General features: G+C 32.8%; 2 protein-coding genes across 12 annotated transcripts in view; one reads left to right on the forward strand and one right to left on the reverse strand.

Moving 5' to 3' along the window:
• The first annotated feature begins 686 nt into the window (after positions 1-686).
• LOC120345069 (nicotinamide/nicotinic acid mononucleotide adenylyltransferase 2-like) lies at positions 687-9,410 on the forward strand. The gene is made up of 9 exons (XM_039414457.2): positions 687-853; positions 1,557-1,713; positions 3,458-3,536; positions 3,996-4,061; positions 5,029-5,227; positions 6,074-6,150; positions 7,328-7,441; positions 7,705-7,925; positions 8,399-9,410. Exons 1-9 carry the CDS (start codon positions 769-771, stop codon positions 8,502-8,504), a joined length of 1,104 nt encoding a protein of 367 aa, XP_039270391.2. The 5' UTR covers positions 687-768; the 3' UTR covers positions 8,505-9,410.
• A 765-nt stretch (positions 9,411-10,175) lies between these two features.
• Positions 10,176-25,502, reverse strand: part of LOC120344592 (uncharacterized) — a 62,042-nt gene continuing 46,715 nt past the window's right edge. For all 11 annotated transcript variants that reach the window (XM_078112756.1, XM_078112750.1, XM_078112748.1 and 8 more), the window contains 10 exons: positions 17,945-25,381; positions 16,595-16,801; positions 15,612-15,740; positions 14,859-14,980; positions 14,224-14,323; positions 13,905-13,950; positions 13,414-13,511; positions 13,294-13,331; positions 12,547-12,654; positions 10,176-12,018 (listed from right to left, as the gene is read on the reverse strand). In XM_078112756.1, the coding sequence (XP_077968882.1) occupies positions 11,881-12,018; positions 12,547-12,654; positions 13,294-13,331; positions 13,414-13,511; positions 13,905-13,950; positions 14,224-14,323; positions 14,859-14,980; positions 15,612-15,740; positions 16,595-16,801; positions 17,945-25,381 (8,423 nt within the window). In that variant the 3' untranslated portion in view covers positions 10,176-11,880. The remainder of the gene's footprint in view (positions 12,019-12,546; positions 12,655-13,293; positions 13,332-13,413; positions 13,512-13,904; positions 13,951-14,223; positions 14,324-14,858; positions 14,981-15,611; positions 15,741-16,594; positions 16,802-17,944; positions 25,382-25,502) is intronic.

Below are 25,502 nucleotides of genomic sequence, written 5' to 3' on the forward strand. Positions count from 1 at the left end.
GAGCCACACCGCCGCGCCGGTAACCGGACGGGAGGACGTGGTGCGCTATATGCTTAAGCTGTCTTATCGGCTTTCCTCTTCCTCGGGATAAATAGCTAAGTTAGCTATTTACAGCTTGTCTCAGATAACAGGATAATTCGCTTTTGTAGGCCTCAGTTTGGATTCCCTGGCAAGTACACGCCCGATTTGCAAGCGCTACCTGAAAATGTATAGATGATAAATCTATTTTGCACAGCGTAATATTCACGATCAAACATATGAAATGAAATAGCCACTAATAACTTAATAAACAGTGCTGATCAATTGTAACATATCAAACTGACTGATTATAGAGAACATGCACCTTTCGAATCCTTTAATGTCCAAGTTTGAAAACTTTTATTTGTACTTTAGTTCTTCTGTAGCCGTGAATTTGATATTGTTAGGTCATTTTCTAACTGAAGTCTTAAGCAGTTATTGGTCTTTTCGTGTTTCGCGGACAAAAAGGGTTGAAAATTACTTGTCAGAACAAAAATGGTACTCTGTATATAGCCTATCCAAAGAGGCATAGCTTAATACATGCTATTTCAAATGATTCCACCAAAAGCCTTGAAACTGTCTTGGACATGATATAATGAAATACTAACTACTGAACTATTTAAAACTTGTTTGAGCTTATATTAATCCGTAGATTTTTTTATAGTTGATTAATAATGAAGATTTATAACTTTGATTCAAATTGATTTTTACTCGGAATGTGATCAACGTACTGCTGCTCAGAATTTTATCATGTCATTTGAAAGACGAACACCTCTTGTTCTGGTGTGCTGTGGTTCATTGAACCCTGTGACGATTGGACATCTAAAGATGTTTGGTAAGAAAAATAATGATATGCAAACAGTATGAAAAATGTTGTTCCATTTTATTCACCATTATTTCAATCTAGAGATACTTGTTTAATATGTCTGAAATAATGCTTAGGAATATTTTGTGGTTCTCTACAGACTAATATACATTATATATTTTCTCTTGCTTATGGGAATAAACTTTATTAATAAGAAAAAAATTGCTTGGTACTTTTGGATGTTCATGGTTTGCATTTTGGACTACTGCCATTGAAAAATACAATCAAAATCAGAAGAAATATAGATGCATTGCCCCCGAAGTGTTTTCCTTATAATTTTGATGTATTTTCAAAAAACATTTTGTATTTGAAGAATTGTTGCTTCTTTACATATTTTGGTATTGTATGTTATACGCAGAATTTCTAGATATAGCTATGAAAAATAGCCACCTCGTTCAACTGAACACATCATTACATTTTATAAACCTTTTGTTATAAAAGTCAGACGTCAGTTGAGTGATATCTTATTTATATTGTATAGACATCTTAACATTGAGTAATTTCTCAAGTCACGATTTTGACATATAAAGGAAGTCAACAAGATGAACAATTTCCTTTATATGAGTGATCTTATCCTGTTCTTTGTAAATTGTGTTTTCGATAATTGAATAAAATAAATTGATTCAAGTTATTTATATCTGTTTATCAATCTGTCCTATGTCTTGTTCTTTAGAAATTGCTCGAAGTTTTTTGGAGAGAATGGGAACTCATATTGTAATTGGTGGAGTATTATCACCTGTTCATGATGGTTATAAGAAACCAGGGCTCTTACCAGCAAAACACAGGATAGAAATGTGCAAACTTGCGGTTCAAAGATATTCATGGCTAAGGTAAGTAGCAGACTAGCAATTATATAATAGAAATGGATATGAAAAATGGTTGTTTGTATCTGGTTTACACATTGATTGTCTTATCATATACCAAGAGTAAATTGTAACAAACACACACTGAAGCTTCTGTCATTCTCCCCTTCTACAAATTTCAAAGAAAAATTGACTTCCTATTTATTTGTATTTTCCTACACGTTTCATAAATTACTATTGGGAAAAATAAAATGCTGTGGAAAGAGAAATAGCAATGTAAAATTGTTGATGTAGATACTCAAAATCGACTGTCTTGAGTTCACATACCTACAGTAAGGCAAAAAACTATGCTAATTTATTCCCCATGATAATTTAAACCATTCAGGGGTATATTTACCCCCGCTTGAGAATTCAGCATTAAGTTATCACTATCTTTTAATAATGAATCATGCAGCATATTATTATGTCAAATATTTATGACATTGTGTACATTTTTTATAAACATTTTATGGGGTGTTTGGGTTGTTTGATTTCAAGACTAAAATTCACTGATCTTTCCGCAATCATCACACAATTTTATTACTTCCTCGCCTAAATGATTAATTTTGATTGATTGAAATTGACCCATGTGAATTTTGTTTAGTTATAAATTATAATTTTCATATCTTTCAACTAAGTGATTTATTATAATTACCATGAAATTGTAGTAAAAATTATATATATTTTTTAGTTTAAAATTTTCCATGAGACTTCCAACTCTCATGCTTTAAACTCTCATGCATGTGGCATGCTTTCCTAGCGGCGTGTGATCAATATGCTATGAATATTTTATGTGCTATTGCAAAATTACTCTTCAAAAAGCTCTTAAAGTTTTTCAGTTTACACCAGTGTCTCTTTTTTGATTCATCCGGGTCTCATTATTATTCACCTTTCCTTCTGACCTAAGGAATTTATAAATTATCAAAATAAAATTTAGATTTACTTGTGTTATGTAATTATTTGGACTTTCTCACTCACTGTTCATACTAACAACAACAATTCCAGAATGCTATATTGCCATTATTTTTTTGTTTTGAATGATTCAAGAATTTTTTTGGTTCTAAAATCTGAAATTAATGTTCAATATAATCAACTCATTGATAAGTTATGTTTTAGAAATGGGTTTCTCAAGATTGAAACAATAATTTTTGTTATCTCAGTACATTTTTTTTTAATAAATTCATTTTTTTAAATAAAATTTGAAATAAATTTCCATAGTGATTTTAGTTATATTTTGTTATTTGTATACAATTAGTAAAAATTGGTAATAATGCGCTTTTATAAAAAACTTATGTTTTATGCCCAATTTAGTTTTAAGCAATATCTGGTTCAATTTATCAGTTCAGGCGATTCCTTTACTTTTACCTCCACTTCCTGTACTTCTGTAAATTTTAAATTTTGGAGCACAAAATTTTTATCTGATATTCCATTTTATATTGTTTATAACCGGGTATTGATAAACTAAGTTCTGATATGTTAGAAGATGAAAAATATTACTCACAGTTAATTGCGTGATGTTTGTGTAAAATAATTTAATTATTTATGCGTGGCATGAAGTGAAGCACGTTTACAAATTTCCATGATTGTGATATTATTGTTTGTTTCACTGCATGTTAATTTATTTATATATTTCAATAAAATTTATTAGTTCCGGTTGTTGTTTTGACCTTCAAATAAATGCATATCCTTGATTGGCTGAACTTTTTGTCACATAATATTACACTCTTTTCAGTGTTGATACATGGGAGGCAGATCAAGATGATTATGTCGAGACTATCAATGTTTTACAACATCAAGTAGAAAAAATAAAGGTTTGTTTTTTAATTCATGTTTCTTTCTAAGTTGCATAGACATGAACAAATAAAATATTATTTCTGACACAAACAATACGCATATTTTAGTAAAACAAAACAGCAATAGTAATTCTGGAATGAGAATTCATTGTCATCTCGGCAGACTCTTTTTTTCAGTTATTATACTGAAAGAAACAGATGTATATACGGTAATTCGTTTACAGCAGTTACAAAAATTAAATTGCATTCAAAGTTATTTAGACTAGTGGACTTCTCATGTTTTTATCAGAAATAAACTTATTAGGCTAAATACAGAATGACATCAATAATTCAAGTAAAAAATCTTCATTTTCTCTGTCTTATTATATTGAATTCATAATATTATAGAAACATCATTTTTTTTCTAAATTGATTGTTTCTGATATATTTGTAATATTCAATATGGTATGAGAGATTTGACATTACTTTTATATTTAGGACACTTATGGATTAAGTAATTTTCCACAGAGGTGTGGCAGCAGATCACCATACAGTCCAACTCAGGTCAGTGATTGTTATCAACAATAAAAAATTTTAAAATTGCATTTTTGGTTCTTATGATTTGGTGTATGATTCAAAAGTAAAATTATCAATATTGATGAAAATTTGTTTGTGTAAGAGCGTCAGTTTATTTTGGATTCTAAAATCATAACAAATGATAAAACAAAGATTAAGTGAGACCTATGATTAAGTTGAAAATTGCACTTTGTATTGAAATATTTTAGACTAAAAGAAGATAGATAATTGTTTGCCAATGCAAGTATGGTATCTTCACAGAATTCGGACATACACCAAATATCGTTTTTGATATCTAATTTTGGTTATTACTTTTCTACTTTCCTTTCACAAGGAATACATTGTGATATGATTTGTAGCTTATATCAATATTTTATGTTTTTAATCTGAATTGAGAATGAACAATTAATAATAATGATGCTGATTTTGTATTTTTAACAATATTCACAACCTACATCAAGGTGTTTTTTGTCACACTGAGGTTTCGATTGATCAAATGTTAAATTTTTAAATAAAACTTTGAAATTATTTTTAAAATAAGTATTTGAAATACTGAGTATAATTAATTTTAAATTAATTTGAAAATTCAATTTATTTTGGATGCCCCTGGTCGAATTGAGAGTAAATATACTGAAGGTGATCTGTTTTGTTTCGTGGAAACTTGTAGAAAAATTTCATTCGATTTCAGAAATATAAAAGGGACCTCCTGAAGTATGAGCACCAAGATGGCGCACAACCTGAACTCAGGTTGTGTACCAGGTTAGGGTTCAGGTTGTGCGACATCTTGGTGCACATACTTCAGGAGGGGCTTCAGAAGTATGCGCACCAAGATGTCGCACAACCTGAATCCTACCGGTACACACATACTATGTTCAGGTTGTGCACCATCTTGGTGCGCATACTTCTGAAGGTCCCTTCAGGAGTACCTATAAAAGTTATATATATATTTACTCAGGTTGCCGTAACCCTTCAACCAGGAAGTGACTTAATATTTCATTATCCTGTATCATATCCAATTAGAAGTTCAGCTGGTGGTCATGGTTCAGTACTGTCTTCATCATCTTTTCCACTTGAAAGAAAACAATCATTTTATGATCGTCATGCACAGTTAGAACTGAACGAGGCATCTGAACCAAGTTTACCTGATAAAACAGGTAAGTTTTTTTATCTAGTTAAAAGTATAGGTTTTTTCTTTGTTAATTGGAGCTAAATTCAGAGGGATATAATATGCATTATGTGTGGTATCTTTCTCTTGACACATCACAAAAGCAACCTGACTTAATGAGCGATTAGGAGTCTGTTACATATGTGGGGCAAAATACCATCTGCACACAGAATGATCGTCACAATACTGTAGATTGCCCTATCAATAACTAGTGAAGTTTCATATTTGGGTGTCATTTTTTTTACGGTCTTAAATCAGACTGTTATGTACTGGTTGGAATTTTATGTCATCAAATTTTTTTTTAAATCAGTGGTTCCCAAAGTTAATTGACCAGGGGCCAAAATTAGAAGCGGAAGGATATTTGAGGGCCAGGAGAGGGGGCACCCACAAGGGGCCGATACCGGAACCAGTACTATAATTAAGATACTGGTATAATTGAATTGTAATGAATATATACGTTCTTAAACTGTGCTAATGACGTAACAATTGGCGGTATGTAGAACGCAAAAAAGGAAAAATGTGAACAGTTAAACCATTTTGCTTAAGTTCGATGTGCAATATTAAATCGTTACGCGAGCCATAATTGGCCCGGGGGCCATGGTTTGGGAACCACTGTTTTGAATGATTCGTCTTGTTCTAAAGTATTTCAGTGTGTACATGGGGTCAGGTCCATTTGGGTGAAGATAGAACGTAAAATGATCATAGACCCGGACTTATTGATCTGAACCGAATTTTTTTTTATTTTTTGTTTAATCTTATTAAAAAAATGGCAAAAATAATGTGGACTATATATGGGTCCCTTTTTTAATTAATTCAAGTGTAATTGATGATTTAGGAATTGTTCTAGACAAGCTGGGACAAAATTTGAGACGAATGTGTTGTGCTAGACCTACAGCCTTTGATGCACACAAGGTTCGCAGTATCTATGTCTGTGTGGTCACTGCAAATATGTTCTGTGTGGACGTTATCGTTGTCTGTATTAAACATTGTAATTCTGTAACCCTGTTTAGCTGTGCTATATATCTTTCTATTTCGTTGGAAAGCTATGTCATGCTACAACTTGACTATACTTATGATGAACTAAATTTGTAAGTACTGGAAGATTTGGTGTTTTTCTATAGTTTTATGTTTTTAAGATCCTCAATGTAGTTCAACATCATATCAGTTTTAGATATTGCCATAGTGAATACAGTGTTAGATTAGACTTGACTAGTGATTCTAAAACTTTAATGATCCAATTAATGTAGTCATTGTTAATGGTACCCAGTGAAGGTTTTTGTTCGAGTTACCCAGAGAGATATACTATCTACCCCTATGAGTGCTCATTTGATAAGCCCTGTACTGGGCTAGTACCCATACCTTTGAAGATACAGGTTTCAATGATTTATGAAAACCATAAGCACCCCATTCCAATTTACAACAAGGCATATTGATATTCATTTCCCCTGACAATTCATGCTGTACTTGAATTAGATTGGAATAACAAATAATAATTGAATTATATATGGTTCTTTTTAGTTCGCATTATGAAATCTATGAAAATATCGCATCTGTTAATATTGTCTTTGATTTGTTAATTATTTATGTCATAAAAGGGGTGTTTAGTGTTTATTAACAATGTTAGTGGTTTTTGACTAAGTGTCGTCAGAGTGTAATAAATATTTTTATCAGACACCAACCAAGAATATTATGTTTTTAAAATTGTCAGTCTTGAGGAATATTTCAAGTAATATTCATTCTGTTTATTCCGGGCAAAAGCATGATTTGTTTTTTATCATTATGTATGGTATTATGTTATTATTGTTGTTGATGTTCAAATTTATTTTGTTCTTGTTATGAAAAATTTACCGAACTACTGGACCAATTGCTTTCAAATTTTCAGTGGTTTAACATTTTTGTTGTCGCTGGAAGGCTATTACTTTTGTACCGTATCGGTACTGTGAAAGATTGGATACCCGTGCTACTTTGCTTTGGCCTTCATTTATTCGTTAACCTGATTGATTTGTAACAGAAAAACGCTTCGATTGATTGTTAGATATTTCCTTAGAGCTTCGTTACAGCTCATATTTTTTACTCTTGTATCTTTCAGAGTGACATGATTTATGGGGCTGCTTGTGATTTGAGAAGAACAAAGATCATGTTGTTGTGTGGTGGAGATTTACTAGAATCATTTGCCATACCTGGTCTATGGAAAGAAGAGCATGTATGTTTTTCTAATTGTAGTGTATATTTGTGGGTTTTCAAGAATTTGAGTATGCAAGTTAGGCTTATTATTCCATTCTGTCATGCTTTTCTGCATATGATTGTTTCCACTGTGCCTCATCTCTAATGGATCATATTTTTTCATTAAAATGATTTAATGAGATCTATGTAATATAGAAATATATCGTTTCGTCACTTTTATTCAGTAGTGGAAACCAGTAACAATGTTATTATTTCTCTTTACCTATCCGACCTTTTTTTCAGATCAAGAAAATTGTCAGTGATTATGGCATTGTGTGTATACCGCGTCATAATACAGATGGCAATGAATCTTTGTCTCCAGATACAAATAATGACAGAGCAGACAGAATGAGAAAAGCATTGGATCGGTTGCATAATATAACACAAAATGTTTCAGGAACGATTATACTAGTGAATGACACGAAACATCCGGATATTGCTCATATAAGTTCAACAAAATGCAGGTAAAGAAGCCTTCTCAAAATATGATTTTTTTTCGTATACCCTTTCAATTTTCATATTTCAAAGCTACCAAGACAGAGGATTAATCATCTGACGAAAATGGCTTTTTGTCCTGTTACCAGAACACACTTTACTTTAATTTTTATTTTGTTTCCGAAGTTTTGTGTTGTTTTTTGTAAATTCTTCACGGTAGAGTGCTGTCGCAATGTGTTGGGCTGAAAAGATCAGGCCTGTTTAGTTAATCTCGAAATATTTTGGATATTATTTCAAGCCTGTCTGTAGCAGCCAACTTAAATCTCATTTAAAAAAAGAGTTATTGTCAGTTTCTGTTTTTTGACAATGATGGATTTAATTTACTTAATACCAGGAATTATCTGTAACATTCACTGGGTAAAACTAGCGATGGCAAGTTTTGCTTGTATAAACTTTATATGTGGCTTGGCATGCTTTTTATCAGGTCTATCTTTTTGTTTAGAAAAGCCATAATGACTGGATCTTCTGATGCCAGCTCACTTGTGATTCCAAGCGTCCTTAATTACATCAAACAGAACAATCTTTATATGGTGAAAGCAGCTGCATAATTGTTACTGAATTATAATCCATATGAACCTTATATACATACATATATATTAACCATTCATTTATTGCTGGTTTTGTTCTGCTCATTGTACTTTCCATATTACTTCTTCATTTGCTGTATCTATACTACAGATATCATGAACTTAATAAACCCATTGTATTGTGCATTCTATTAAATTCGGCAAGAACTTCTCTAAAAATTGATAGTAATGATAGAATCTCATCGAAAATATTTTAACCCACATCCAAGGTAATTGATGTGTGATTAGTATTAATAATATCATAGTTACGCATCTTATGAAGAGAAGGCTTTGAGAAAATAATAACCATGTAATTTTGTTTCAAAACTTCCACGACCATCAATAGTGCTGGCACCAGATAGGCTTGTTTTATTAGATAGGCTACATATAAATTCGAAAATATGGCCGAGACTGAAATTTATTTTTACCATATGGCAGTGCTCTGACAATTCATCTACAAGAAATGAAAGTGTTCCATTAATTTGTTGATCAGAATTTTTTTTCATTGCCTGGTTATAACATTTGTGACTATATGCATCACTACATTATATTTATGTTTAAGTATAATATATATATGTGTATCTCACAGTGAAGGCATGTTTGTAACCAAGGTCAATATCAAATACTGTGAAAAAAAAAATTATCTCTTTCTAATTTCAACCCTTCTTGCATCACAATTCATACTTGCATTTTCTTAAATATAGGTTTATGTATTAGATATTGGTATTACGAGATAGTATTGGTATTATAAGTCATTATTCATCTAATCTGCACTGTGGAAAAACTGCTAATTTTTGCACGTTTTTATTGTGACTTTTTTTCTTTTCATGCGCATGCTTCATTTATATATGTAGGAACAATATTATATTGTTTTTCCCACTCAAGTTATTTGGCAATTTTTTGTAAAATTAGAAGTGTCAGGAAACACAGGAATATTAGTGGTTACAGACCATCAGAAAGGTTCACAGTGACCCAACCAAACGAGCAAGTTATGAATAGTGACAAGCTGTGCTTTCTTGTTGTCATGGCATATAAAAAATGTGTTTAGTTCAAAGACATTAGGAGTACGGTCACATTTTTTGAATTGTCCCAGGGGAGAGGTGCCTCTCGTCCGGTTACCAGTGCATGTCGGGTATGGGATTAGTTAGCCAGTTGTTTGTTTCAGAAGCGTGGACTCGAGAAAGGACAACATGACTGTCTCCTATGTGGTTACGGGTAGTAGATCTTGTACATACTGGTAATGGTAATCCAGCCCCTTTGTAGCCTCAATGTCGGCAGAATTTGGTAGAATATACGGAGGCTTATTGACTGGCACTAAAAACATGCTACTTGCAATACCGGTACTGGTTTTAAATGTAGGCATTGAGCACTCCCTGATCCATACATTTGGCACACTGGCCGACAAGGAGTACGATCAATTTTTGAAGAAAAAAAAAGGTTTTAAAGTGCGCCTTATGAACCGTAAAAGACTGTAATCATTGGCACAACCAGAATGAATTGATCAAGCTTCAAAAATGCTTGATAACAGAGAAAAAACATTGCCTGTGTCTTCAATACTAGATCCGGCCAAGTACTATATGCTGGATATGATGTTTAATTCTGACTATATCTCTCCAAAACACCAATCAGCAAATCCCACTAAAAGAAAAACAATCTGCTAGGCATGATTCTATTAGCAATACAACTTAGAACAATTTGCAACCTCATAATTACAACATGTAATAAAAGAAGTTTAAAACAATAAGCAAGTACGCATTTATCTCGACAATGTTGACATGATTGGTAAAAGAAATGCACAGCGAAGCATAAAACCACCAATTTTAAAATAAATGTCCACTTTAAATACGACTGCTAGATGCTACACCACATATAGTATTCCATAGAGCAGTGTTTTCCAGTCAGGAAAGATTTCGTACGTTTTTTGATGTTGATGATGACAATTTTTGTGCAAACTCGCAAACATAGCACTGCAAGTTACCCTAATTATACATTCTCTCATGAATTTGTATTTAAATTAGTGAAATTACTTTTCTTAACAATATTGGAACATTTTTTGTGACTGAATCGCACTGCTTATGCTCATATTGGACATATATTAATGCTCGATAAATACATACATGCATGGCTTTGAACAATATCAAACATGATTTATTCTTAAAAAAAATCATAAAATGAATTCAGAATCTAATAATTATCAACAAAATGTATGATATTTCCATATCAACTGCACTAATAAAAAACAATATGCACTTGAAATAAAATTTAGAATATATGTTGTTTAGTAAGCATTACATAAATCTTACCTTTTAAACCGAACTAAGCTCAGATACATCCATCAAAATAGGTCATGGTAATCCAAAATTATTTTCAGCTTTTCATTGTGACATAAACACCAAAATTTTATCTTAAATATGCGAGTTAGCAAGGGGGTTACAGTATGTCAGATCGCGAAAATAATAAGAGATTTCTCTCAGCTTAAACACAAGCTACACCAGATAGAGTTTTTCAGTCGCCACAAAACACATTTATGTATTAGCTTGGTAAAGGAACATTATATTTGAAAGAAAAATCATTTCAGGTAATGGCAGACATTAGACGATATGATAAATTTAGAGTTCCATATTAGGTATTCACTCCTTGTGCAATTTGTTCTGTTAAGACTCGTCTGATGACAGTATTTCTCCATTCCATGTATGCTTTTCAATGATTTGATGGCAAAAAAAATGTCTGTTTTATCTCGTCAAATTCCATCATATATAAAAAAAATTTAAAATTTCTCAATGTTGATTATCAATCAATTGCTTGTACTTTGAGAAAACTTTTATAAAATGTAATAAATAAATAAAGAATTGTACTCATTGGTAATGTCAGATGATATATGTTTCGAGATAGCATGGTTTCATCACAGCAAAGTTTTCTTAGCATTATATTTTATCTGTGAAATATTTTTTAAACCGTGCATTTTTGCAATGAAATTTTACATCTTTTCAAAGTTGTATTATAAACTATAGCAAATGAAACAGCAGTTTAAAATTGCAGAAAAAAAGCAAATATGAAAATCAATAAAAATTGCCAATCGTTGTCATTCGTATTGTACAATCCCATTCCATATCACCATGACCAGCAAGGATCCAAGACTCAACAAATTAAACCTTGCAGTAACATGTTATTGTCCAATAAAGTTGTTATCACAGAGAAAAACTATCACAACAAAATGAAATAAAAAGCCCTCATCTTTCCAATGTTTGTATTTTTCATGTGAAAATGTTATCCAAATGTTGAGATAAGGACTATTTTTTTCTTAGTTATGAAATCCATCTCATCATTTATTGTATCATCTCGAACCTTCTTCAGATAATCATTCGTTTTCAGAACTTGAAGATGACTGATCACTACTGTTGCTTTCTTGTACGATTTGATTGGTTACTTGTCTTGTTACTTCAATGACTCTGCCATCTTCACTGTTAACTGTGACCATTGCTTCAGGAATTTCGACCTGTATGAAGTTTTTCAATTCTCAAATATTACAATATTGCATCGACACTTTTGTTTTGAAACCGCAATTACATCAAGTTGTGTAAAGGGACAGAAGCCTATGGGCAGGGGGTATATTCACTTGGCTAACACAGACAGTCCCCGAACTCATAATAAAACTAAAATATGGAAAATCAGAATAAAATTATGGCTTAACCCTAACCTGGTACACACACTACGGGATTACCATTTTTTATACAGCCCTTGACCTGCACAAGCCCCCAATGCTAGGTAAGAAGCTTTATAAAAAGTTAGAAAAGACCAATCCAAACACACGTTTGTATATAGGTGGCTGCTTGTAAAAGGTGTTATGAAAAGTAAATGTGAGAGATACATTATTTAGATGGGGCATGAACCTAACTGGTAACAAATGCTCAATTTAATGCCTGCATGAATAGATGCAAATAATAATATAAAAAACATTGTAAATAGTAATATAAAAAACATTGCTGAGGTCTAATAATTAATATATTTACATTGAAAGACTTACATTATTGTCATCATCAGCATCAATGACCATTGTCCGTATTATTGTTGTTGTTTTAACTTTTGTAGTACCGTTGTCATTGGTTTCATTTACAGTTGTCAATGTGTAATTCTATATTACAAAAATATTTTGAAACTTTCTTAAAATCTTATCAAATATCGTAATTGTAATAGCCAACGAGATTTGTAAACACATATAATCAATTTTATTAAAGTAGTAAAAATATTTTAGTTTTACTTCAAAGTGTTAAGTGATGTTATCTTAAAAATCTATTCATCTGGAGTCAAAACCAAGCGAATATGATATCCAGCAACGCTGAATGTAGCACCAATATTTTATTCAAGTTCTTAAAAGTTCAGTATTGAAGGCTCAGTTTGGAATTTTGTGACAAGCTTTAGGAACCTGTTTGGCGTCACACTTCTGACCACGGTGCTGAGTTTGAAGGTTTGAATCTTGTGGGGAATAACTATGTTCAAGAGGAAAATTCAACTTCTTGTCGGTGTTGGTTGTTTTATCTAATCGCCTGTCGAATATGGCTTTCTCCACCATCGAGTCCATGCAACTCAAAAAAATAACTGGATAACTAATCCCATACTGGACATGGACTGGTAAGCAACGAGAGGCCATGGTTCGCCATATGATTAAGCCGTATTATTGGCTTTGCTTAACCCCGGAATAAATATAAAAGTTTTATTTTCGAAGAGAAGCCTACCCAAATTATAACACATAATTTAAAAATAAAAAAGTTACCTCAGTAGTATTGACCGCATCATTTGACTCTGGGTAATCTGAAACAATTAAAAAAAATGATTCTCAACAATTACGATATGTGAAAAGTTTCTGAAAGGTTTTTTAATTTGCGCAACTTACCATTTTGAATTTTTGCTTGCTTTAATTTTTCTTCAATTTCTTTCTGTAGTTCTGCCTTTTCTTCACTTTCATTCGTAGGACTCGACTTTGTTCCATCACTAAATAAGTGAATATGATATCAATTGCAGTTCATTCATTCAGAAATATTTCATTTTCATAATCAACAATTAACAAAACAAGATACTTTGTGTAAGTAGGTAAAACAATACCAGCTTACAGACATTTTTTTAGCTAAAAGAGTTTGCATTCATATTTGATGACGAGTTGAAATTTAATAAATCATGTTCTCTTGGCCATTTTGCTTGTAATTGAAATTTATAAAACGATATTATATAAAATGAATTACAGCAAAAAACAAACCATACAAAAGAGCATCAGCCCAATAATAATGGAAATGTTTCAGTGAAGTAGATTCGAATGGAACATGGACCAAAATTGAATTTTGAAGTAGTCATTTGAATTACCAATCTACCATTCTGTTCAACACTTACTTTTGAAAAACATCATCAGCATCTGGTTTACTCGGGCTTGATAAATCTGTAATAAAAATGCAAGAAAATTGTTTTATATTGATCCGCCATGAACACTATTTTTCAAATTCTGAATTATCATCTCAATGCTGTCAAATAGATCACTACTTAGGATTAAGAAAATTTTTTGGGAAAAATGATGCATAACAGAAAGATGATTTTTGAAGTGGAAACCATATTTCCTGATTATGAGCTTCATAAAAAGATTCAATCCTTCTTTCTATTTTAAGCTACTAATTTTTGACAAAAAAATCATGAAATCAATAAGCCTATGAGATACCTTCTTGAACATATACAAAATGTGGTTTATTAGGATCATCTTCATCATCACTTTGTACCGAATAAAGAGGTGCAGGTTGCTTGCTTTCAACTTTGTTTTCCTGAAAATAACATTATTTTTTTTATTTTCCGGCTACTTCATCGACTAACTATAGTTATTTAGCTCTTGCGCAACAATGTCTCAACTGGAAAGATGATGTAAATGATGTGAAGCATTTAAATTTTGTCATCAAACATTAGCTGTTTATATGTACTTAGCATCGATTGTGCTATTGTTTGATTGTCTGACAGTGTTAGCTTAAAATTTACAATTTAAATCTCAAATAGTATTGATAACGTTGACAGCGATAATCTAAAGGCTAACGTTAGACTTATGTTGGCATTATAGAGCGTTAAATATCTCAAGTATAAACAACTTGCCCACCTGCCCACCAGGTAACCGTATTTTACGATTCAGGTGTACCAATAAATTGCTTGGATTGGAGTTTTGTCCATAGGTAAGGCGCATTTACTTACGATAGCAGAATACAACATTATTATCGTCATTCAAAGACAATGCAAAACTTGTATTATAATAGTTTTTATGCGATGTGAATGTTATATTTACATAGTTAAACAATTTTGAAAAAAAATCACCTCATTTTCAGGTGTATGATGACCGTTCCGTAGCTGTGAATCAGGAGTGAATGGATATGGTGAACTTATATGAGGATGAGCTGAATGAGGAGATCCAAGTTCATCAGCAAGTTCACCAAATACTGTAATGTCAAAAGAAAAAAAAAATTAGTGCCTTACATTGATACACTTAACTGATTATAGTATGAACAATATTATAAAATATCATCATGTAAGACAGCATTTCGAAACGGACATTAATTCCTCACCCAGAAGAAATTGAGCTATTTTCATTAAAAAGATTCAGAAATATTACTTCGTAGTCGGTGTAGGTGTCTTTTAGTTAATTAGTATATTTAAATACATATTTATGGACATATTGTAAAAAATTCAAACTGCAGGAAAAGCCAGGGTGCGGATTGTATATCATGAGTCAATGATTCTTCATTGAAAGATTGATCGAATAGCGGAAACACAATTTTTTAAGTCGCACGGCAGATATAAAGAGGTTTAAATAAGCAAAGAGAAATACTTTAGAAAAAAGGTTGTGAGACATTAATATAGGCTAATGATGAATCATAGTTAAGCAAGGGACATAATGGATTTGTTCAGATGAGATAATTGATTTTTAACTGATAATTGATTATATGCATTTTAACATATTTTATTCATCCATTTATCATTTTACAAATTTTATATACTAGCAAATATAGAAAAAAGGGAAGTTCAAATGACAGAAAATATAAAATGGAAGAATACAGAAATATAAATTACCTGAATTGTCATGTAGCATTCGTTTCTCAACTACAATTGATTCATAAGAAGGTAAATCAGCATTTTCTTCCATGCGATTCACTAGATCTTGACGTCCTATTTTCTGCAATGCTTCCTTCAATTCTTCATCTGGTAAAATTAAAAATCTTTTCTCATATTGGCATAATGCTCAGTAAGGATGAGCATATGCTCAGTTTAATATATACCAACTTGGGTCAAAATAACAGAGCTTTCAAAACATTGAATAGAAAGGCTTGGGGGCGTCAAAAATTGAATAAAATACAAAATAATTGAATGGAAATAACATAAAATTACAGCTATCAACAGGCTAAGACAGGAATGGCAACACAACAACGAGATTAAGAGTGGTTAGTTTTTCAGAATTTCACAGGATAGGAGCTTTTATTTATCAAAACGTAAGGGTAACAGGAGACACAAGATGATTCAAGCATGTGGCAAATCACAGCCTTTCAACTATCTTTTTTTGTGATTACAGTTAGTTCCAATGCATAGGAAATGGATTGTGGAAGGAGCTTTGATCCTATTGCACATGGGTAATCATCTCCTCCAAGGAATTCAAACCTTATTTCTACTGTGCTTAGAGTGAGAAGAAGTAAAGTTCCTAAATCTTAACACCAAAGGATGACCTGACTAAAAAATTGACAATAATTTCTAACAAAAAACTCTTAATAACTAAACACATAATATATTTGAAACACTCACAAGAAAAAATGTGAATAAATTCATAATTCATGGTAACCTACTGTATGCTATTCACTATCAAACATAAATAACCAGGGTTTGAAGACAAAATGGAATTTGTAAATTTTGAAAAAATTTATTTGAATATATATTTTCAAGTATGGGTAAAAAATAGCTGCTCCTAAAATTGGTATCCTAGTTTTTTACAAATCGCAATACATTTTTATTCATTTTCTCAAAGCAGCTTTTCCAAGTTTGCCCCTTATGACTTACAACTTCACCTGCTTTTGGATTGTTTCTATTTCTGTCTTGCCAAATCATCAGCATACAGAAACTTCTTTGTCCTGGTTCAGCATCTTGACATTCTTTTTGTATTTCCCATATTTGATCTTCTCGAACACCAAGTTCTCGTCCTAATTCAATCCATTGCAAACCAAGCGGTGATGAAATTTGACGTAATTGCAACTCTGTTTTGGTTGTTTCTTCATCTGTTAGAAGGAGATTAGTTTGTTTTAAATTGTCAGAAAGCATCAATAATTAATAATGTAAGTCTCATATTGCATGCTAAAACAAATTATGTTTACAGTATGTTTTGAAATGTACATTCTGCATGCATTTAAATCCATCAAAATATTGACAAGTTGATGGACACAGGAATGCAGTGTGTGTACCAGGTAAGGGTTAGGCCGTAATTTTATTCCGATTTTCCTTATTTTAGTTCTATTACAAGTTTGGGGACTGTCTGTGTTAGTCAAGTGAAGATACCCCTGCCCATAGGCTTCCGTCCCTTCACACAACTTGATGTAAAGTAGGCGACCAATATTAGTTACTTCCATATTGGTACACATACTTCTGAAGCGCCCCTCTTTTATATAAAATAATGGTTCCTAATGTTTGCAAAAAATGCACGAAACAATACGAATAAATTAGCCATGTAATAAGAGTGAAACAGGATTATCTCATTTGAGATTCATGAGTAAACTAATTGAATATGGTTTCTCCTGCATATGGTTTGTTTATTTCTTTGGCTTTGAGTATTCAACCAAATTCAAAAACAGAATTTATTATCTTGTCCTATTCAGTAGATTTTCCCAATTTTATATCTGAATAACATAAGTAAAAACACAGAGTAAATGAACAGTCATCCACGATTTAACACCAACATCGAAAGTGTAATGCAAAGTTGCAAACATATAAACATATATTAGATTTTTACTAGATTTACATATTTTTCACATTTTCAACCGATCAAATTCATCTGTTTCTATGAAAATATCACATTAACAAAAACAAAATAAGATGCATAATCCAAAATTAAAAGTAGGTGGTGCAGTCATATTTTGACAACATACAATAACAAAACAAATAGATAACAATACAACCAAAGCAATCTAGAAAGTGATAGATTTTGTACCTTGAACAAAGTGTGTGTAATTTTGATTAAAACATATGTGAAAATATTGAACACATACAGATATAATCATTACAAAAACTCTTGATAAAATATAGATAACATGAACACATTTGAATATCCACCCTTACAACATCAATAACTGATCCCGTAATGCACATTGTGTCATGCAATTGTACACCAGACAACAATATATACTGACTGGTAAAGGTAAAATGACCTGCGTCCTGAATTTTATATTCCCAACTCTGTGACAAGTGTTCATCCTCATAAGATTGCGCAACACTGGTGTGGAAAACTGATTTGTTTTCTTCCACAGCACAAGTTTCAGTAACTATTTCTTCTGTTTTCTGTACAACTGATGATTCCCAACTTGTTCCTGGATCTACATTAACGCTACTGGCACGCAGATCCAGGCCTTCACATAAAAAAGGATTCGTATTTCTAAATTTCGCCTGATCCATCAAAGAACGTGAAGATGTAAATTCTAAAACTTCTTCCACTCCACCTGTGCTAACGATAGAAATAGCTTGTAACTCCTGAGTGCGTCTTTGTACAGGAACCTCTTCCTGGGGCAAGTTCTCAATAGGACTTTTTACTATTGTCGGTTTTTCTTGTAGTATATTGTGACATCGTAATGTTGATTTAGGTTGTGTGACATTTATTGGTGATTGAACATGCAATGCAAAAGGACTGTTCGAATAGCCCTGACGCGTCCCAGTCTCTTTCAGGACAAAATCAGAAGGGGATGAAAGATTTGAATTGAACACTACAGAAGCGACAGAATCTCTAGGTGAAGATTGTGCATCACTTCGCAAAGATTCTTGTGATGCTGATATATGTTCTCTCGAATTTGATCTGATCTGATTTTTTTGTTCTTCCGGACTTCCTTTGTAAGTATATACTCCACTTCGTAGCGCTATGTATTTTTCCCCGGAAGAAGTTGATGAAGCGGGGTCAGGTGAAAACCAGAGTCGATTGCTGTTTGGAGAAGGACTTTTTCTGGAAATAGATCCGCCTGATGAAGAACGAGACAGTGACGGCAATCTTTGTTTTGTTTTTCTATTTTTTTCACTTGTTTTTGACTTCGTACTCTTTTTTACTTTCTGTACATTGATGGGTTGACTAACACTTCTTCTTACTGGTATTCTGGAACCTTTACTGATGCTTGACTTTTTTGAATTTTCCTTTTCACTTCCACCCTCATCAGATAATTTATCTTCTCGACTTTTCACTTTTTGTGTTCTAGGAAGTGTATGAGGAAGTGCTACAGGAATCTTGCTTCTCATAGGAGAGGGTACTTTTCGAATTTTCTCCTTTTTATGTTGATCAGACGTGCCCACATCGTTCATAGAATCATCCGATATATTCATATAATCTTCAGCAACGGAAAATCTTTCTTGAGCTAATGGTCTAGCAGATTCATATACTGAATTCATATCAATACATTGAGCAAAATGCAATTTTAATGCATCCGAAATATTATTTCCGTGATTTATATCGATTTCTTCAGAAGTAATACGTTCATAATCATTTCTCATATCTTCCGATGGTGATTCACATTCTTTTGGAGGAATTGGTGATAATGGTCTCATTTCTTGTGTTTCTGATTGCGGATGTAAAAATGAATACTCGGAATTTCTTGACGTTACATCAATGTGTGTCCCAGTTTTATAGTCTTCAGCAAAAATAACAGTACACAATGAATCTGTATTCACTTCTGTTGCATCACTTCCATATCCTTGTAAATTTTCAAAATCTTTTTCAGTTTTCATATTATCAATTACTGTTTCTGAAGATGATTGAAACAATTCTTTGTTCTCATGACCAAAGACTCCTGCAGTATCGTGGACTTTTCGATTAGAACAATAATCCTGTACATCAGCATTGAAACTTAGTTGATAATCAATCTCAGCCTCTTCAATCTCATAGTTCGTCTGATTTTTGAAATCCGATTCAGCATCCAATTGTTCTCGGAAATTGAAGCCTACTTCGGATTCATAGAATGTTTTATTCTCATACATATCAGAAGCAATGTTTTCTTCATGGGTGAATATATTTTGTGTATCACACACTTTCTGATCTCCATGTAGTCCGAATGAACTAGCATCAATATTTTCATTATCTCTCTTTTCGTCATCATTTCTCTGAGCATGAGTGGAAATTGTGAATGGTTCATTTGATGCACCGGAATTGATGAAAACATGATCCTTTTCTTCTCTTTTTGAGTAATTATCAAATCCATCTGATGAATCTTCTCCGCTTATTTCCGCTCTATCTTCTGAAAACTTGTTTTCCACCAATTCCTGAAATATGATTGAATCATCATCATTCACGTAACTTCCAGAAGTTGATGAAGACGTGGAATACGTATCTGATTCATCATCCTCATCAAAACTTAATGCTTTATCCAGGCTCCGCGCATTTGTTTCAGCAAATTTCGTCAGATTTATTGATCTTTCAGCAACATTTATCTCCTCACCTCCAACATTTTGGAAAACACGATTTTCCATTTCCATTGGTGAGATTTTAGCATACCCTTGATTTGCATTACTGTCAAATGAATCATCACAAAATTTTCCTTGTGAACTTGTTCCAGCATTTTCCTCAGCATATATTTTATGATCCTCACCAATGTTTGTCTCTACATGGTGTTCTTTCATTTCAATAGTGGCAGTACTGCTATCAAAATGTCTGTATTCTACTGCATCACCTGTATCCCATTCATGTGCAGATTCTTCAAAAAATGTGTAGTCACTTTGTTTTGTTGAAGAACACACAGCTTCTTCAGCTTTGAGTTTGTAAGACATTGGTAAATGTTCTGAGATTGGCTCATTGTGTTGCAATACTGAAGTACTATTACCACCAAAATGGAAATCTTCAGACGTTGGTTCTTGAACACTCAATTCTTCTTCTTCTTGCACTTCTGGCAATGAATAACTGTGTTTGTCTGATGTTATCTGTGAGTAAGAATCAGGTTTGAATATGCTCGCTGGTTCTGAGATATTCACCGTACTTTTGGCATCAAATACTTGCTGAACGGAAGTTTCTAACTTCTGAAAATCTTCATCTCGCATTGCAGAAGTATGTAAAAAAGGTGGAGATGTAAAAGTATTTTCAATTGAAGTGTGTTCAGTTTTTTCACTGTCAATAATTCGATTTTTTCCGAATATATTACTCAATTGTTCATCCATGGATGACATAGAAATTCTTTTGTCACTGTTTCTTCTATCTTTATTGAATTCAGCACTTTGCCACAATGCATCATAACTGTTGTCAAAAGATGAATGTGGAGCAATCATTTTTTGTTCTTCTGAATTTGAACTTACGTCCGTTGTGTCACAATGTGAATTCATGATAACATGTGATACTGTTTTGTGTTTGATGAACAATTCATCTTCAGAACAATCATCAGAGCTGCTATCATCATTGTCATCATCAGACGAAGATAATAAAGCATGTTTTGCGACAGCAGATGATAACACATCAGAAGTTACTTTTCCAGCTAAATCTTCAAGTTCTTGTTGATGTTTCACTTCACATGCAAAATCGAATTCACTTGATGCAATGGCATCTTCAGTCAACTCCTTTGCGACTTTATATTGGTTTAGATGTTCAAAATTATAATCTTCATTCTCTTCCTGTTTGCAATATATATTTTTTGCGTACATTTGCATATTATCATCTGCAACTTCTTCTACTTCCATGTTACTTGAAAATCCACAACTTTCCTCCTGTGTTTCATACGATACATTTTTTTGTTCAAAAGTATATGTGTCTGACTCTGAGTATGTTCCTGTGGGATGAGACTCATTTGCCAAAGCGTGACACTCCATTAAATCTTTGACATCTGCGGTCAAAGTTGTATCTGAGCAATTATCATCCATTTCATCAAAATCTTGGGCATGCAAATATTCAATGTTTTCAGGTTCATCCTGTTCAATATTCAGCTGTCTGTTTGCAGAGTACTTTACTTCACCATAATATTGGTCAGTAGTATTGTTGCCATCATTCCAAGCAGCAATATCATTTTTCTCAAAATCACTATCCACAACTTGGTTGTTTGCATTTTGAATCCAAATACTTTGATTCGTTTCTGTGAGATTTGAGGAATCACCATGCTTTTCTTGAGATACTGCATTGTGCTGTGAACTTGACATAACTTCAGTATCGCTATAACGATCATTGTCAACCAATTCACTTGATATCATTGCGTCATTGTCTTCCTTTGCTTCACTCTTATCTTTCAATTCTGAAAAATCACTTGACTGTAGGGTAGAATATTCTGATCTTGATCTTTCAGTAACTTCTTTTCTTGTGTAATCAGATTCATCATGTGCATGTAATGAATGAGACAAAATATCTACATTTTGCATCGTTTCAAAGTCTGTCACATTCGACATGTCTTCACCAATATCGTTGGTCTCAACTGAATGAATATCATAAGTATATCCATGTAGTTCATCTTCTTGTGGTTTGACGTCATCTGATGCAGCTTGCTGATTCAGTTTCTCATCACTTCTCAATTGAAAGTTCCCAAAATTGACATCATGATGAATTTGGTCAAAGCTTGAATCCTCATGTTCGAAAACTTGCTCAGAATTATGTTCAAATATGGAACGAATTCCTTGTTGTGATTGATCATCAATCTGTTGATTGGAACTTGTTATCATTGTTCTATCTCCCTGTGAATGAAGCTCCTCTGATTCAGGTCTGGTATCTACAAATTTATAGTCTGAATTCGCGAATGTTTTCTGCTGCGATAATTTCTCATAAGTTATTTCTGGCAAATCGTCATCGTTTAAAACAGATTCCACTACACATGGTTCACTTTCGGAAGCTCCCAATATTTCATCCTTTTCTTTGCCATGCTTTTCATGCAGTAATTTATCTTCAATATGGGATGATCTATCATCTTTTGAAGTGGTTTCAAACAGGCTACTATTCCAAATTGTAGATTGTTCATCTTTATTTTCTGATGCAATTGGATGCTGTTGACGATCAGAATATTCAGCATCAACAGAAATCACTCCTGATTGCTTATTTGTATCGGAATCAGTATCATCATCTGTGGTGTCATCATCACTTTCCGTGTCTGTTTCAGAAAACATACAAACTTCATCCTCATGGATTTTTACATTGGATGAAGTCTTATTCTCAAACTCATTTCCGTTTTCTTCCACTTGAGAATCAACATCACAAGTCTTATTCGCGAATTCATTTCGACTTTCTTCCATTTGAGAATCAACATCAGAAGCATTACTCTGCCTATCATCATGAATATTTCTTTCCACCACATTAAATTTCATTATTGACTGAGGAAATATTTCCATCTCATTTCTTCGATCCAATTCCGGTTTGCGTTGCTCAGTGTCATGGGTATAATCTTGATTAGTAAATTCACTTTGCTCCTCAGTTTGTGGTGTCAATATTTGGGGTGAATGTGAACTTTCACATTGCTCATTGTCATGATAGAGACTTGTTTGTTGCTGATTAGCAGACGATGAATACAAAACATCAGGTTGAGTTGTTTTATTTTCTCTTACAGTTTCATACGATGAAACAATGTCATGAGAACTCGGATCATGATAAAATTCCTCGGAGCTTGAAAATTTTAACAAAGGTGGGATTTCATCTTTGACAAAAAGACGATTTTTTTCTTGTTGAGAAAAATCAGAATGTGTGTTTATTTTTTCGTCGTCTGATTTTAAAGTTTCTTCGTAATAATCAGCAGCTGATGGAATTTTGTCATGCTCTTTTGTTCCATATTTATCAAGTACAGCACTATCCTCATCTGACCCATCATCTGATTTTATAATTTCTTCGTAATAATCAGGAGCTGATGGAATTTTGTCATGCTGTTTTGTTCCATATTTATGAAGTGGAGCACTATCCTCATCTGATTTTATAATTTCTTCGTAATAATCAGGAGCTGATGGGATTTTGTCATGGTGTTCTGTTTCATATTTATCAAGTACAGCACTATCCTCTTTGTTGTATACAAAATCTCCCTGGTCATTCAGTAACAAAGCTGTGGAACATGCATTTTGTTGTTCCATGTTTTCAGATTGATGAAAGTTGGAAGCAATCTCATTATAATGAAAATCTTCTTCATCGGAACTGTGATCATGATGCAACACTTCTCTCTCTGTTGACAGATCAGAAACCATAAAACATGATGACACTGTTTCTCTTGATTTCGTGCGAGATTCAGAAAATGGATGATCTGATACAGCACTTTTGTCATCATCATAAATAGCATTTTCAAATGATTCAATCTTTTGTTGCGTTTGAGAGTATTCAATGGATTCTCTCACTCCAGATTGAGAAGGTTTAAAAATAACATTAGGTGAACTAAATTTCATAGGAGATGATAAACTACCACTACTTGTAGAACAACTAAGTCTGGTTGATTTCTCTGGTGATGACTCCCATGTACGAAGCAATTCTCCAACTGAATGTGTTTCCTCAACAACACCAGGTGAGGTTTTTTCCTTTACTTGAAATTCCTGCCTTCGTGGTTCATTATTTTTTAATTGATAATCACTGATAGGTGGATGATCTTTTTGAGTGACAGCATGAAGACGTGCTTTTTGGTGAATCATTTCTGATTCAAGCGATGTTATCTTCCGAAAATGTTCGACTTCTTCTTCCAAATTATGTCTTGCATCCTCAAACGCTTTGATTCTTTGGAGCACAGACTGTCCGCTACTCGAATCTTTGCCAAACACTGGTTCCATTTTTATTTTATGAGAAGATGCACCATGAACAACTGTGATTTTTTCATTAAATCTCACATTTTTCGAATTAAAATCACTTGAAAAAGGATTCGTTGACGTAACAAGATTTTCAATCTGTTTTATATCTGTCAAATCTTCAATAACGGAAGGTTCTGCAGGACTGCTATAAGCAGAATCATTAGCTAGAAATTCCGCAAGTGCATCAATATCAGCTTGGTTGACAATGTGGGCTTTCTTTGGACTATTGTCTTCAGAGTCTACATATTCGTTGCATATTTCTCCCCGATTAACAGTACTGTTGTTTTGATGTTTCATAGTAGTCTCTACACAATCAAGATCTTTCGATAAAAATCCAGAAATATGATCTCGTGCAACGGTTTTATTTAATTTACTTGAATGTAACTGATAAGAATCTTCAATTGGTTCATAGATTGGTTTTCTGATATGATAATCAATTTCTTCAGTTAGATTTGTGAAAGCATTAGTAATATCTCTAACAGTAACATTATGGTCTATGGGAGTAGCTCCTTCAACATCTTGATAACCAGAATCACTCCTGCGGGGTAAAACGGGTTCAATAGTAGTCTCTCCATGTAGAGATTTCATAGAAGAAGAAGACTCGTTTTTGTCATTTTGTATTTGTTTGGTTGTTGTATCTTTTTCTTGCTTATTTCTCAGTATTTTTTCAACGACGAAAAGATTATTTTTCATTTCTGTTACAACTTGGGATGTTTCTTCCATGCTCGGAGATTTAGATATATCTGTGTGAGATTTTTCGTTTGTTTGGACTGTTGTAAAACTAGATTTGTGTGAAGGATCTAAAAGTTGTTTTACTTCGCTCAATTTCTGCATGACTTCAGCAACATCTTTTGCAATTTCTTCTGGACTGGCATCCTCATTGATAAATGTTTCATCGACTATATTATTAGTGATAAAATAATTTTTTACCAATGTCGTAATCCATTATCAAAGCAGCATGAAAAATAAAAAAAGATCTCCAATAAAAATAGGAAAATATGAAAAGTATTATATGCCAAT

This window comes from Styela clava, chromosome 5 (genome assembly GCF_964204865.1).
Source record: "Styela clava chromosome 5, kaStyClav1.hap1.2, whole genome shotgun sequence".
In the NCBI taxonomy this organism is placed as follows: Eukaryota; Metazoa; Chordata; class Ascidiacea; order Stolidobranchia; family Styelidae; genus Styela; species Styela clava.